This window comes from Cetorhinus maximus, unplaced genomic scaffold, assembly GCF_964194155.1.
Source record: "Cetorhinus maximus unplaced genomic scaffold, sCetMax3.hap1.1 HAP1_SCAFFOLD_549, whole genome shotgun sequence".
Taxonomy (NCBI): Eukaryota; Metazoa; Chordata; class Chondrichthyes; order Lamniformes; family Cetorhinidae; genus Cetorhinus; species Cetorhinus maximus.
The window spans coordinates 238,871-254,395 of NW_027596491.1; the positions used below are offsets into that span (position 1 = coordinate 238,871).

The 15,525-nt window shown below is 40.9% G+C and overlaps 1 protein-coding gene across 1 annotated transcript in view; it reads right to left on the reverse strand.

Moving 5' to 3' along the window:
- rbm17 (RNA binding motif protein 17) overlaps positions 1–15,525 on the reverse strand; it is a 31,340-nt gene that overhangs the window by 3,028 nt on the left and 12,787 nt on the right. Inside the window, exons 5-10 of the mRNA XM_078535596.1 lie at positions 15,291–15,394; positions 15,103–15,159; positions 12,568–12,709; positions 10,051–10,202; positions 7,777–7,862; positions 6,565–6,663 (exon numbers count right to left, since the gene is read on the reverse strand). Of these exons, the coding sequence (XP_078391722.1) occupies positions 6,565–6,663; positions 7,777–7,862; positions 10,051–10,202; positions 12,568–12,709; positions 15,103–15,159; positions 15,291–15,394 (640 nt within the window). The remainder of the gene's footprint in view (positions 1–6,564; positions 6,664–7,776; positions 7,863–10,050; positions 10,203–12,567; positions 12,710–15,102; positions 15,160–15,290; positions 15,395–15,525) is intronic.

Consider the following 15,525-nt stretch of genomic DNA (forward strand, 5'->3'; position numbering starts at 1 on the left):
GTACCTATGACTATCACCTCAGCCCTTAACTTTTTAAGTCTCAGGCTCTCTGCAAACATGCTACACTATGGGGTACTAAATAGGGCAACCCGTCTCTTTGGGAATTGGTTAAAAATGAATCGGACTTCCCTGATGGGTTGGTGGCTAAATATATTATGTAGTCTGGTACTTAACCACGCTCACCAGGAGAAGCCCAGGTTCAATCCTGAGTTAGTTAACCCTGACCAATTCAGTGATGAGGGCTTTACTTAGGATGGGAAAGAGGAAATGAAAGAAATAAAAATAAACAGCTCATGTTCCTGGAATGCTGTCTTTTACTGAGAAGTGCACGTAAATGACACTGGACAATCTGGACTGACCTCCGTCATAATAGCCTAGCCCTCTCTCCCCTCACTCAAGGTCAAATAATGTACCAGTATTTAATATCCAAGATGGTACAGTGTTGTTAGTGTCTGATCACTCACTGATTTAAAGAGAAGGAAGCAAAGAAAAGCAAGAATCAAGCAGGTGTTAAAGTGCAAATAAAGGAGTGTCTGAAGTGATTCTGTAAGAGCGAGAGAAAATTCATAATGTTTGCTCTGGCTTGTTACAAATGTACAAAGTTAAGGCATCATATGAATAATTTGGTTGTAGTTAGACCTTCCAGCTGACTAGCACTCCCCTGGGAACAGGGGAGATTCTGACTCATCCTAAATGACCTTTGGTTGACCAACACAGGTCAGCTGAATTCTACGCTTGCATTCGGAAAGCTATAAATTGAGGCTGTTCCTAGAAAGATGCAACTCTGGATTCGAAGGCTTTGTCGCAACTCCTTCAAAAGAAGCCTCCCCCAGGAAACTACAAACAGGAAAAGGCTGGGAGCAAGGCCAAGTATTTGAAGTGTTTACATAATGATGAAACTTGAAACCACAGCAGGAATTACTTTCCTGGAGTTCAGCATAGCAACGCATTACAGAAAGTTCATCTACTTCTGTCCAAAACAAAATCCTGCTTGTTCACATTTTTTAACTCACACTGTGCGCTGATAAAGACTAAAATGTTATATCTCTCAAGCTATCCAGTTAATAATTCTTCCATATATAGTGCTAACCAAAAAGCACAAATATTTTACACTAGCGGCTCAATTATTTACCAAACTGGAGCCCCCTCAAATGTCGCTACTGGGATTTTTAATGTATCTCTGCAATTCACCTCATGTAAATCGATGTGAGAGGAAGGTGGTATCCACCTGGCATTTGGAACACACACGAGAAACTGCAATTCGTCAAAGGCACAAAAGGAAGGCTTTCTTCATCCATGGAAATGTTAAACACTGTCTAACAGAGTTAAAGGTTATTGCTCTACTTTTAGATGAGATATTAAAGCGAGGCCCTGTCCGCCCCCTCGGGTGGATGTAAACAATCCCATAATACTGAAAATTTACAACCAATTCAAAAATACGTAAAAGTTGGATTCTTAAGGGAATAGCTATATCATTCTACACACTGCTGAGGAGTAACTCTGCCAGTCTACATACATTTATGTAGCACCTTTCACAACCTCAGGGCATCCCGAAGCACTTTAAAGCCAATGTCACTTTTTGAAGTGTAGAGATTATTGTTATGTGGGAAGCATGGCTGGCAATTTGCACTTAGCAAGCTCCCACAAACAGCAATGAAATACGTGACCACGTCATCCATTTTGGGTGTTGTTTGAGAGATAAGTCTTGGCCAGGACACTTGGTGAATTCTTCTTTGAATAGTGCCATGGGATCTTTCACATCCACCGGAGAAATCAGACAGAGCTCATGTTTATTTAACATCTCATTCAAAAGCTAAACCTTTAACTCTGACATTCTACACACTCGCAGTTGTGTAGAAAGTGAACTTTAAAGTAATTTTCAGCAATCATGTGATGGTGCACCAACATAATGCTGCAGAAGTGGATAGAGCACAACTGGTTTTAGACCAAATGGCGAGTTCCTAATCTCAGCCCCAGGCCAAAAGCAAAAAAAATTAAAGGTAGGAAAACTGCAGAAATTATTTATAAGTTTCACCTTAATCCAGTTTATTTAAGAAACAGCTGAAATCCTGTCGAAGTAACTTTGTAATATCAGCTGCTGAAATAGGCACTGAAACCATGCATATGCTTACATCACAGGAACTAATATACCAGGTTTAAAATGCCCTCAGAGCATTGCATTCTAGTCTCCTTCACCTTAGTTTAGAGAATGTCACAGCTGATTATGATTCCCCACATTCTTAGCTCATCTGCATTACAGAAGTAGCAGTGAAAAGAGTTAATCACCTAATCGTGTGGAGGGACAACAGTATTGATGAAAGTGTCGCTTTCTATCTCTTCCTCTTTCCCCTGTTTACTATGTAAATATTGATTAAGGATTCCGTACTGTTGACAATTTGATTTGTTTCCAAAGAGAAAATAAGTCTTTAAAACTCTCAGGCGAAATGTTGTTTGGAATGAGTTGATTCATGTTTAACGTTAGTCGTTAGTCTAGCGTTCACTACACCTTTATTGAATATTACTTTCACTGGAGTTAAATTTTACTGCAGTGGTTCTCAAACGGAGGTCTGTGGACCCCTGGCGGCCTGTAGAAACTGGCGGGGGCCGGGTCTGGGTCTGTGAAATAATCAAGTGGCAGCCAGAGGTGTCAGTGGAGTACAGCAGCCACATGTGCAGTGCAGGGTGGGCTGTCCATCTCATCTTCAAGGGGAGTAGGAGCGTTGAGAACAACAAGTAGATTACCAGGTAGAGCCGCAGTTCTAAAGCCTGGTGCTGTGCTCCAAATGAGCTCAACTTTGTTCAAGGAGAAGAAAGTTTATTATTAAATATTTAAGTACTGCACTTTGTGGAACAAGAAGCAGGCACGCCCATCTCTCTGATAACTAAGTAAATATCCATTTTCTTGAAAGCATTATTAAAACATGCAGCACTTTCATATTACGAGTATTGTATGTTATCATTTAGATAAGGGGGGTAGTAATGTCCATGAATATTTGAAAAAGGGTCCTTCAACCAAATAGATTGAGAATCACTGCTCTAGTGATTCAGTGTAACATTATAACCATTGCTGCCTGTGAAAGAACACTGTAAATAGAGAATATCCAAAGATTATCAAAGTAATATATTTATATTAAATCGCTGAGCATACGACTAACAGGATCGTGAACGATGCATGTGTATAAAGAGGAGAAAATGTGCCTCCTCAGTGGATGTGCTAAACATGAACATTCAGAAAGTCTTTGACAAGGTACCAAGCATTGGAGATTAGAGAGTGTGGAATTAGCAGGAGGGTTACAACTGGATAAAAGGGAAGAACAGAGAGCAAGAGCTCATGGCAGCTTTTCAAAAGTGTTCTGAAGGGGTAGTCACAGGGTTCTGTTCTAGGGCCTATGTTCCCTCTAACCTGTGCGCAGCAATCGTGAAGATAATGCAAAAAAAATTAAAAGGCACAGTGCATTGAAATAAACAGGTTACACGTAACAAATAAAATTTAGAAGAATCACTGGAGCTGCATTTGTTCACTGTGTGCATCAGTGACTTGGATAGAGGGCAGGAGGGATCTTGCAAGAGATATTAAAATAGGAGGAACAATAAATAATTCTGAAGAACAAAGGACTCTTCAAGGGAAGTGTGATAAGAACAAAAAAGTTGCAGATGAAATTCAATGTTAGTAATTGTGAGATGGTAAATATCGGTCAAAAAATCAACAATACTTTGAATGAATTTGGGGGGGGGGGGGGGAGGCTGGGTGATGTGGAAGCGGGGAGGGATTTGGGGATCAGATTTACAAAATATTAAAAGCAGCACCTCAAGTGGATAAAATCATAAGGAACATTAATGCTACATAGTTTTTTTTTACAACAAGAGGCGTAGGTTACAGAATTGTTACAGCGCAGAAGGAGGCCATTCAGCCCATCTTGTCTGCACCGGCTCTCCGAACGAACAACTCATTTAGTGGCATTCTCCCACCTTATCCCTGTAACCCTCCAAATTCTTCCTCTTCAGATAACAGTCCAATTCCATTTTGAATGCTTCGATTGAACCTGCCTCTGCCACACACTCAGGCAGTGCCGCACTCATTGCGTGAGAAAGTTTTTTCTCATGTTGTATTATAAAAGTCAGTATATTAAAAGTGAATCTATATAAAACCTTTGTTGCAGTCCTGAGTGCCGTTTTGGGTTCCACACTATAGAAAGCACTATTGAAGCAGAGGAGTAGGCTCAGTGCAGAATCACTAGGATGCTGCATGGTTTGAGGAAATACAAACATGAAGAACGATTTGAAAAATTGGAGCTGTTTTCATGAAAGCAGAGGCCAACATGTGGGATTTGAAGCACTGCTTGTGTGAAAGATAAACACCAGTTGGTTGGGCCAAATATCTTGTTTCAGTGCTGTTATTTATGCAATTCCCATGTCTTTCAGAAATGTCCCAGTGATACACCCATGATAAATTACTTTGATACAGTCGGTTGTGTAGGCAAGTCAGTGGTGTGAGTACAAGATGTCAAAGAAAGGACTGAGAAACGTTATTTTAAAACTTTCTCTGAAATAGGAACATAGCTTTGTTTTCCTTTATAAACACACCAGCAGCCAAAGTCCAGTATTATGGTAAAATTTGCTGTTGGAGTAACATGCTGTTAAATTGCCTGAGCCACTAATAGGTTCAGCATCACAATGATTACAGGCCATTTAGGACTGAGATGAGGAGAAATTTCTTCACTCAGAGGGTGGTGAATCTGTGGAATTCTCTACCCCAGAGGGTTGTGGTGACTCAGTCATTAAGTATGCTCAAGACAGAAATCGACAGATTTCTGGATAGTAAAGACATCGAGGGATAAGGGGATAGTGCAGGGAAATGGCACTGAGGTAGATGATCAGCCATGATCTAGCTGAATGGTGAAGCAGACCCGAGGGGCTGAACGGCCTACGCCTGTTCCTATTTCCTATGTTCCTAACCCAACTGGTTCACTAATGTCCCTTAGCGAAAGAAGCCTGCCATCCTTACCCAGTCTGGCCTATACTTAGAACCATAGAAAAGTTACAGCACAGAAAGCAGCCATTCAGCCCATCATGGCTGCGCTGGACAAAAAAATGAGAAAAAAAAACTAGCCGCTCATTTTTAATCCCACTTTCCAGCACCTGGTCCATAGTTTTGCAGGTTACAGCACTTCAGGTATGGATCCAGGTACCTTTTAAATGAGTTGGGTGTTTCAGCCTCAACCACCAACTTAGGCAGTGAATTCCAGACACTCACTACCCTCTGGATGAAAAGGTTTTTCCTCATATCCCCTCTAGTCCTTCTACCAATCACCTTAAATCTATGCTCCCTGGTAATTCACCCCTCAGCTAGGGGAAACAGGTCTTTCCTGTCTATCCTATCTAGACCCCTCAATCTTGTGTACCTCAATTACGCCACCCCTCAGCCTCCTCTGTACTAAGGAAAACAACCCCAGCCTATCCAATCTTTCCTCATAGCTGCAATTTTCAAACCCTAACAACATTATTGTAAATCTCCTCTGTACTTTCTCCAGAACAATTATGTCCTTCCTGCAATGTGACCAGAACTGTCCACAAAATTCCAACTGTGGCCTAACCAGCATTTTATACAGTTCCATCATTACATCCCTGCTTTTGTATTCAATAGCTCATCCAATCAAGAAAAGCATTCCATATGCTTTCTTTACCACCTTATCCACCTGTCCTGACATGTTCAGGGGCCTGTGGACATACACTCCAAGATCTCTCACTTCCTCAACCTCTCTCAATATCCTCCCATTTTTTGAGTATTCCCTTGCTTTGTTTGCCCTCCCCAAACACATTACCTCACACTTTTCCGGACTGAATTCCATTTACCACTTTCCCGCCCACTCAACCAAATCATTGATATCATTCTGAAGACAACAGCTGTCCTCTTCACTATCAACTACACGGCCAATTTTTGTGTCATCTGCAAATTTCTCGATCAAGCCTCCCACATTTTAGTCCAAATCATTACTATATACAACAAACAGCAAGAGACCCAACACTCAGCCCTGTGGAACACCATTGGAAACCGCTTTCCATTCACAAAAATTTCTATTGGCCATTACCATTTGTTTCCTGTCACTGAGCCAATTTTGGATCCAACCTGCCACCTTCCCCTGTATCCCATGAGATCTCACTTTTTTGACCATGTGGGACCTTGTCAAACGCCTGCTAAAATCCATGTAGTCAACATCCACTGCACTACCCTCATCGATCCGCCTTATCACTAACTCAAAAAATTCTATTAAGTTACTAAGTCACGATCTTCCCCTAACAAAACCACGTGACTATCCCTATACTTGAATCTAGACCCATAATAATTGGTTGACTTTTAACTGTTCCTAGAAATGGCCTAATGAGCCACCCAGTTGCCACCAGCATCTTCTCAAAAGGCAAATAAGGATGGATAATAAATGCTGTCATTGCCAGCAACGCCCACATCTCGTGAAGGAAAGAAGAATTGCCTTACAGGCAGATCAGATAAGAAGTGTACTGCCCTCCTGTTTAATAATTTAAGACACACTTTAGCAAAGTTCCTACCTCGAATATGACACATTTGGACACTTTTCCATACTTTTCACACTCCTCCTTGGTTTCACCTTCCAGGTCATCATCGACTTCTCCAGCCCCGACCATGTTCTAAGAATAAATCAACCAAACACAAACTAATGAATATGCAATGGTAGCCGGACAATACAAATTATGATCAAGCTTGACTTACGTCATACATTTTCCTAAAATATATAGTTAAAGTAGCTTCTAAATTCCATTTCCTCTTAATTGGATTAATATATCAAACTAAATCAAGTCATAAGCAATCACCTGCAACACTATCATTTAGAATGTGCTTTTCTTTGCAAAATATGCAAATACTTGACAAAAGTCTGAATAGGTTCTTGGATACCAAAAGCCTTCACTGTTCTGCTCGAATCAAATTCTTTCCCGCGGGCTTTACAAAACTCAGGTTCCCATTTATTAGCAAATTTGCACCACATATTTCTATTTTAAGCATAATGTCAGACAGAATTTCTGTTCCTATGCCCTAAAACCTAAATATACTTAAAATAGATGATCCTACATGGGAATTCTAACTGTGGAAAGTAATTCAACAAATAATGAAATCAACAAATAGATCAGAGCAGGATTAAATAAAGAAGATAAGGAATTTGCAGTTAAACATTTACAAATAATATGTGATGAACAAACTATTGTATTTATATTGCCTGCATATTTTGTAATTGACAAAGGCGACCATCCAATAAATTCCATAGAAAAATGTAGCGTTCTATTTAAATATAAATGAACCAAGTGACTCTCTGCACCAGAAATTAATATGTAACTCTACCACTTACCTAGAAGGTAAATTTGAATACAATCAATAATCAGAGATTATAGAGCAGTGGTCATCCTAATATCTGATGCACGAATCTCAGACATGCACAGGATTTTAACCATCTACAAACTGGAACAGCAACTGGTACACCAGCACAAGCAAGTTTCAGCCACTTAGTTGATTGTGTAAAGGCTATAGTGATAGATTTTAACAGCAGCGTGACTTACACAATGGTCTTTTTAGCGACTGAAAAGTTATATGCAAGGTAGGATTTTCATGCGAATACCTGAAAGCCTGAACCACAGCCGTATGCGCATAGAGTACAGTGACAAAAATATATCTCTATCTTTTATAATGGACTTATTAATTTCCGAATCCAATTTTTAAAATGCAAACAGATTAATACTTTCATTCCTTACCCGCAATAAGACCACTTTTGTGGGATTTTTCAAGATCTCTGTCAGTGGGTTTGCTTCTGATTTCTTGGTAGTGGCAGGCATTTCCACTGTTAGTAAACCAAAGAGTCAATATAAATTCACACACCGTCATTTTACAAAGTTTTATTGAAGCACACTCTAACCTATGAAGCTAAGTTGTGAAAGTTACAGTATCCCAAAGGCACACTGCATAGTTTATGCACTAGCATAGAATAACAGAACAAAAGAGTTCAAGTCCCAAACTCTAACCATGGCCAGGATGTCTGTGCAAGGTGTTAAGGAGTGCAAAAGTCATGAGGGGTTCAGACAGAGGAGATAGGGAGAAAAAAACAAAAAGCTAAAAGCTACTGCGGATGCTGGAAATCCAAAACAAAAACAGAACTACCTGGAAAAACCCAGCAGGTCCGGCAGCACCGGCGGAGAAGAAATCAGCTAACGTTTCGAGCCTTCATGGCCCTTCGGCAGAATGCCGAAGGGCCATGAAGGCTCGAAACATTAGCTGATTTCTTCTCCGCCGGTGCTGCCGGACCTGCTGGGTTTTTCCAGGTAGTTCTGTTTTTGAGATAGGGAGAAACTGTTCCCATTGATGGAAATATCAAGAACAAGAGGGCACAGATTTAAGGTAATTAGCAAAAGAAGCAATGGCGACATGAGGAAAAACTTTTCACACAGCGATTGGTTAGGATCTGGAATGCACTACCTGAGACTGTTGTGGAGGCCGGTTCAATCAAGACTTTTAAGAGGGAATTGGATTATTATCTGAAAAGAATGTGCAGGGCTACGGGTAGAAAGCAGAGGGAGTGGAACTAGGTGAATTGCTCCTTCAGAGAGGCAGCAGAGACAACAGGCCAAATGGCCTCCTGTGCTGTAACCATTTTGTGATGTGATTCCCAAGAGAGACAAGACTCAGAAAGCAAGTCTTGTAAGTCACTCGGCTGTTGAATTATAGGGCGAGGTCAGGAATGCTTGGTATTTTATCATGGAAGTTTTATCCTGGTTGAACAAGTAGTGTATGTTGTAAAAGGATCTGAGAGGGGCAGGGAGAAACAGAAACAAATCTATAATAAATGCAAAATACTGCAGATGCTGGAAATCTGAAACAAAAAATGCTGGAAAGACTCAGCAGGTCTGACAGCGTCTGTGGAGAGAAAGACAGAGTTAACGTTGAGTCCATATGAATCTTCTTCAGGGCAGAACCTATAATGTTGGGAGTACATGAGGGGAAGAGATATTTCTTTTTTTTTGAAAAGCACATCGAATGTTTTCAACATTTCCAATGATTTCAATGAAGCCATAAAAAGGGTCAATTTAAAGTCAAAACAGTAGCAGCGACAGGACATCACAGTGACTATTTTATTCATCTCAGTATGTTGGAAACTAAATTCCACTGACATCTGCAATGGTAGGAGCTCTGTATTCGAAGTGTTTAGAAGAGATAGAAAATACACCAAAATAGTGGACTTAATTTTAGGTGAACAAAACTCACTATATTTACTGCTAAAAATGGGAGGCAAATTGTTCAGCCTTTTCCTCTCCTTTATCCCAAGTGAGTTTAACCTTTTACAACAAGATGTCTTCCACTTATTTTAAGTTATGCGTTCTTGTCTCAAGCACATCAAAATATAGCACTGGAGATTCTTATTGACAACAGCAGCTTCAGGAGGCAGCTTGCTTTGAAAAAGCTAATGATTTAATCTTAATTTACTCGCCATCAGAAAGATCCGGGTAATCAGAATAATTAAAGTATGGGCATTGAAGGCAAAAAAAAAATTTTAGAAGTTTAAAAACAGGGAACATTTTCACAAAGAAATTTTACGGTAATCCATAAAGTGATTTTCAGTGAAAAAATGAACAGTTATAATGTCCCTTTAATACAGATACTATATAGTGTCTGTACAACATCTTTCTCCAATATGAGTTTACAAAGCATTGCTCCTGATGTTTTTAAATCATTGTTGGCACCCACTGATTTAGCCCTTCTGTTCTCCTGTGAAGTTTGCATATGGAAGGTGGAGCATTCAAATGCTAATTATGAATTGACCCAAATTTATATCACTTAGCTAACAGCCACAGCCTTGACAGGAAGTAGTTTTAAATTAACACAGTAGATCTGATCACAAATCATAAAAGCTGTATGGAGTCCATTATTCTGTTAATAATTCTCACTCAATATTTTTAATTGCAGGTATAGTAGCTTTGATAAAATCACTAATGTTTGAAACCAGTTCAGTACTATAGCCTCATGTGTGCAGGTACCTTTTTCTGCACTATCACCGACAATAATCTTTCCTCCTCGTTTGCTTGTCTTCTCCACTGACAGCGCTGTGCTCAACCCTTGTTCGTGTTTCCCTAGGCCTTGCCCCTCGCGGAAGCCATATTTCTGCATAATTTTGTGCGCCACTGTGCCACTGTCAAAAAAAAGGAGGATGCTTGTAAGTTAAAAACCAGTCAGGGGTATGCAATTGTTCCAGCTTATAGCCCCTTTATCTGAAGGTTCGTTCTACGCTGATAGAGCACTCAAATTGCATTCCCTGCTGCACCCACGGTCTTATTTCCTTATCCCACACTAGCAATCCTTGTAACCTCTGAGTAAGACTGCCAATTCTGTAGTAAATTGCAAGTTGTTCTGTGTTGTGGGCTCTTGCCAATGGGAGCTGGGTTTGTAATATTCCAACTCAGCTTTCGGAGAAGAGATTTCACCTATTCAGGCTAGGAATCATGCCAATATCTCCAAGATGTTCAATCTATCCAATTTCATAGATCTTAGCCAGGCCTTTAGCCGTGCCTTCGGCAGTCAAGGCCCTAAGCTCTGGAATTTCCTCTCTAATTTCCTCCTCTGTCTTTATATCTGCTTCCTCCTGCAAGACACTCCTGAAATCCTACTTCTTTGACCAAGTTTTTGGCCATCTACCCCAATATCTCCCTATGTGGCTCTATGTAAAATTTTATTTGATAACACTCCTGTGAAATCCCTTGGAGTAACGTGTTACTGTATTAAAAGTGCTGCATAAATACAAGTTGTTGTTATTTCCTAAATCTGTTTATGCATTATACATTTTTCAGGAAGGTTCCAAGATCCACATTTTGAAGAACATTGCCAAATACCATCAGGTGTAGCCCAACCTGGTGTAGAGTTAAATTCATGAGTCTGCAAAGTAGTGTCATGAGGCAAGCACACAGCCACACAGAACTGTTGCCACGTTAATTCCAAGCCAGCCCACCGTGTGCAGAGTGTGCACAATTGCATCATAACGTCAGTCTCCATTAGTGAACTGGCCCCTCAGGGAGAATGGGAAAAATATAAATCTAGGTAGGAGTAGTAGTTACCACAAGACAGGCTGCATTCGAATAAAGATTGTGAAATTAAACTTTGCAAAAAGTTAATCCTACTAAAACCAGAAAAATGTACAGGTGTTAATATAATAAAGCTGAAGCCTAAATGTGGGTCCCATGCCTGCCCTGTACTCCCTAGCACTGGTTAGAGTACTGTTTTAGTTTGAAGCATATTTGAGATTAACACTGCCACCTAATGGTTGAGAGCAACAACAAAACAAGCCGTTGCTTGGTATGGGGAAGACCATTTGCACCACCTAGCGTACTCACTTTAAATTTCATCCTAATATATTTGTCCAATTAGTAACTTGTTTTTAACCCCCTCCCTGAAGTTTTAAAAAAGTTCGTTACACAATTAACTGTATCCCTCTTTCTGTGTCATCAGCAAATTTTAATACTGTGGCTTCACATCACTTATATTGACAGCAATTTTCCTAACACCTGTTCAGTGCTGTCATTCAACTTTTTCTAGGTCCTGGGAATATAGCTAAAGCTGCAAAGTATTGTGGCGCTTGGCACACAACCTCTTGAGGTGGCTATATAGCACATATATCAAATTATTTTTAATTCATTTTATTTTTTCAAGATTTTCCTTTCCAGCCATGTAAAAATAAGTTCCAGTCACCAATACATTAAAACCACAGCTAAGAACCACCAAGCGGCATAGTCAGCCACTTTACTGTCCTTTCAGCTCTATGAACATTGACGGCAATTTTAACCGAACCGGGAACCCACAGGGTCGGGTGAAATAAGATTGGACCCCAGTGAATATTACTCATTGACTTCAATGGAGGGCAGAATTGGGTGGCGGGGAAAACCAACACTGGAAAATTGCACCAATCCTATCAGCTTCCCAACTTTGACCTTTGACCCAGTGACAATGAAGGAATGACAATATTGTTCCAAGTCAGGGTGGTGTGCAACTGGGAGGGGAATTTACAGGTGGGTGTGCCCTCATGCGCCTGCTGCCCTTGGTGCAAGTTGCAGGTTTGGAAGGTGCTATCAAAGAAGCCTTGGTGAGCTGCTGCATTGCATCTCGCTTTTGGTACGCACTGCTGCCATTGTGCACTGGTAGTGGAGGGACTGAATGTTTAAAACGGTGGAAGGCGTGCCAATCAAGCGGGTTGCTTTGTGCTGGGTGATGTCGTGCTTCGAGTGTTGCTGGAGTGGCGCCTCACCCAGGCAAGTGGGGATCTTTCCATCACACTCCTGGCCTGTGCCTTGTAGATGGTGGACAGGCTTTGGGGAGTCAGGGAGTGAATTATTTTTAAAACAAATTTAGACTGAACTTCATGTCAAAGAGATTGAATTTTAGAGAAAGTATATATACCGTGGGCAATGCACTTCAGAATTCTTCATAATATTCAATCCTATTTGTAAGAGCTTCAGATGAAAATTCATACTTTATATAATTTTGATAAAGTTTCATTTTTCACTTACCCCATGTTTGCAATGAAGGAGTTGGTGGGACCAGGTGGGGATCGTGGTCTCTCCGGCTCTTCATAGATGGGAGGGGGAATTGCAGCCTTGCTCGGTGCACTGCGAGGTCTGGATTCATCCTCATACTGGAAAGGTGGAATGACTTGTATAAAAAAAGGGAAACAGCAAATTAACATTCAAGGTGAGAATTTTGCACATTTTATTTTAAAAGTACAGTAAACAACTGCAGCTCGACATTTTTTCTGTTTCTGAAAAAATTTCTCCAGGATACTTCGGGGGCTTCTTGAGTGTTGTTGCAGCCACACTCATCCAGGCAAGTGAAGGGTATCCCATCACAGTCCTGACTTGTGCCTTGTAGATGGTGGACAGGCTTTGGGGAGTCAGGAGGCGAGTTACTCGCCGCAGGGTTCCTAGCCCCTGACCTGTTATTGTAGCCACAGTATTTATATGGCTAGTCCAGTTCAGTTTCTGGTAAATGGTAACACCCAGAATGTTGATAGTGGGGGATTCAGTGATGGTAATGCCATTGAATGTCATGGGGAGATTCTCTCTTGTTGGAGATGATCACTGGCCTGGCACTTATGTGGCACGAATGTCACTTACCACCTATCAGGCCAAGCACGAATATTGTCCAGGTCTTGCTGCACATGGACACAGACTGCTGACTGCTCTTGTCTGAGGAGTTGCAAATGGGGCTGAACATTGTGCAATCATCAGCGAACATCCCCACTTCTGACCTTCCGATGGAGGGAAGGTCATTAACGAAGCAGCAGAAGATGGTTGGGCCTAGGACTCTGCCCTGAGGAACTCCTGCAGTAATGTCCCGGGACTGAGATGATTAGCCTCCAACACCAACAACCATCTTCTTTTGTGCTAGGCATAACTCCAACCAGTAGAGTGTTTTCCCCTCCAATTCCCATTGACTTAAGTTTTGTCAAGGCTCCTTGATGCTACGCTTGGTCAAATGTTGCTTTGATGTCAAGGGCAGTCACTCTCACCTCCCCTCTGGAGTTCAGCTCTTTTGTTCATGCTTGGACCAAGGTTGTAATGAGGTCATGAGCTGAGTGGCCCTGGCGGAATCCAACCCAAGCATCAGTGAGCAGGTTATTGCTGAGTAAGTTCCGCTTGATAGCACTGACAACATCTTCCATCGCTTTGGTGATGATCGAGAGGAGGCTGATGGGGTGGTAATTGGCAGATTGGATTTGCTCTGCTTTTTGTGGACATATCATACCTGGGCAATTTTCCACACTGTCATATAGATACCAGTGTTGTAGCTGTCCTGGGACAGCTTGGCTAGGCACTTCAGTACTATTGCCGGGATGGTGTCAGGTCCATAATCTCTACAGTATCCAATGCCTTCAACCATTTCTTGATATCACATGGAGTGAATCGAATTGGCTGAAGGCTGACATCTGTGGTGCAGAGATGGATCATTCACTTGGCACATGTGGCTGAAGATAGGTGCAAATGTTTCAGCCTTGTCTTTGCACTGCTGTGCTGGGCTCCATCATTGAGGATGAGGATATTTGTGGACTCTCCTCCTCCTGTTAGTTGTTTAATTTGCCACTACCATTCACAACTGGATGTGATAGGACTGCAGAGTTTTGATCTGATCCTTTAGTTGTGGGATTGTTGGTTGTCCAGCACATGCATGCAAGTAGTCCTGTGTTGTAGGTTCACCAGGTTGACACCTCATTTTTAGATATGCCTGGTGCTACTCCTGGCTTGCCCTCCTGCACTCTTCATTGAACCCTTGGCTTGATGGTAATGGTAGAGTGGGGGATATGCCAGGATGAGGTTACTACGCCACAGTCTCACGAACAACACAATCAAATCCTTTGATTATCTTAAACAGATTACTTAGATCATCACCTAATCTTCCAGTTGCAATTCAATTGTCATTTATTATACAATTAACTGCCTCCCTAAAGCTTTGGCTACCATTTGATTATCAAAATGAGGTATTTGAGCAGTCTCAGTGTGTTCATCGGAAGGTTTCTCTGTGAATAAACCTTTCCAAGTGTTGAACAGTTTAATTTATTGTATGTTAATTAGACAATTATTTTCTTTCAATATCGTATAAATGGTCTTTAAAACAAAGTAACAGAAATGAGTAGGTTTGATGTCACAGTAATCTGTTTTGAAATAAAAATAAACTGGAAACGCGATAAGTCTGAAATACAAACAGGAAACGCACAGCAGGCCATCAGCATCTGCAAAGAAAAAAGTCAAGTTAATGTTTAGGATGATGATCCTTCACCAAAAACTGGAAACTGTAAGGTCAGTGAGCCCCTCAATGGAAGGATGTCCAACCTTTCAGAACTGCATAAAAATCAGTGAGTGAGGCACATATAGTTACAAAGAAATCGAAGTTCCAAATACTGCAGTGCAAGTCCCCAACAAAAGATGTCCCAAGACACAAATACCTGCATTGTAGGAAGTATATCTTTGCAAAATGTTTAACCAACCATCAGTGAAAAATATTTGACAATCAAAACAAATTGAGTTTACAGCATTATTCATTGTACTTACGTTCTTTGTCCTTTTCAACAAGTGATGAAGGTGGGGCAATTGCTGCTCCTCCCATACCTAAAATACAACAAAATAAAGAATTTTCAACTGATGAAAACTTCTGCCTGAGCAGAAATAAATGCAATCTCTGAGTGAAAAGAAATTGAAACTAACCAACCTCGCGCTGTAAAGACCGCAATGGTACCTACTTCTTTTCCGCCTTTCTTTTTCTCTTTCATCATCATCTTCATCCGAGTCTGGATCTGGTCTTCTCGAGAACCCACTAGGTTGTTCATGTCTCTCTTTCCTACGCCTGGATATTTTAATGTAGAAATTAGCATACTAGACAAGTACATATTATTTTATACACGAGTACAGTGCTGCTGGACCTATAGTGGCAATATTCGCGGTGAATCATAGAATTACACAGTATCTACAGCATTA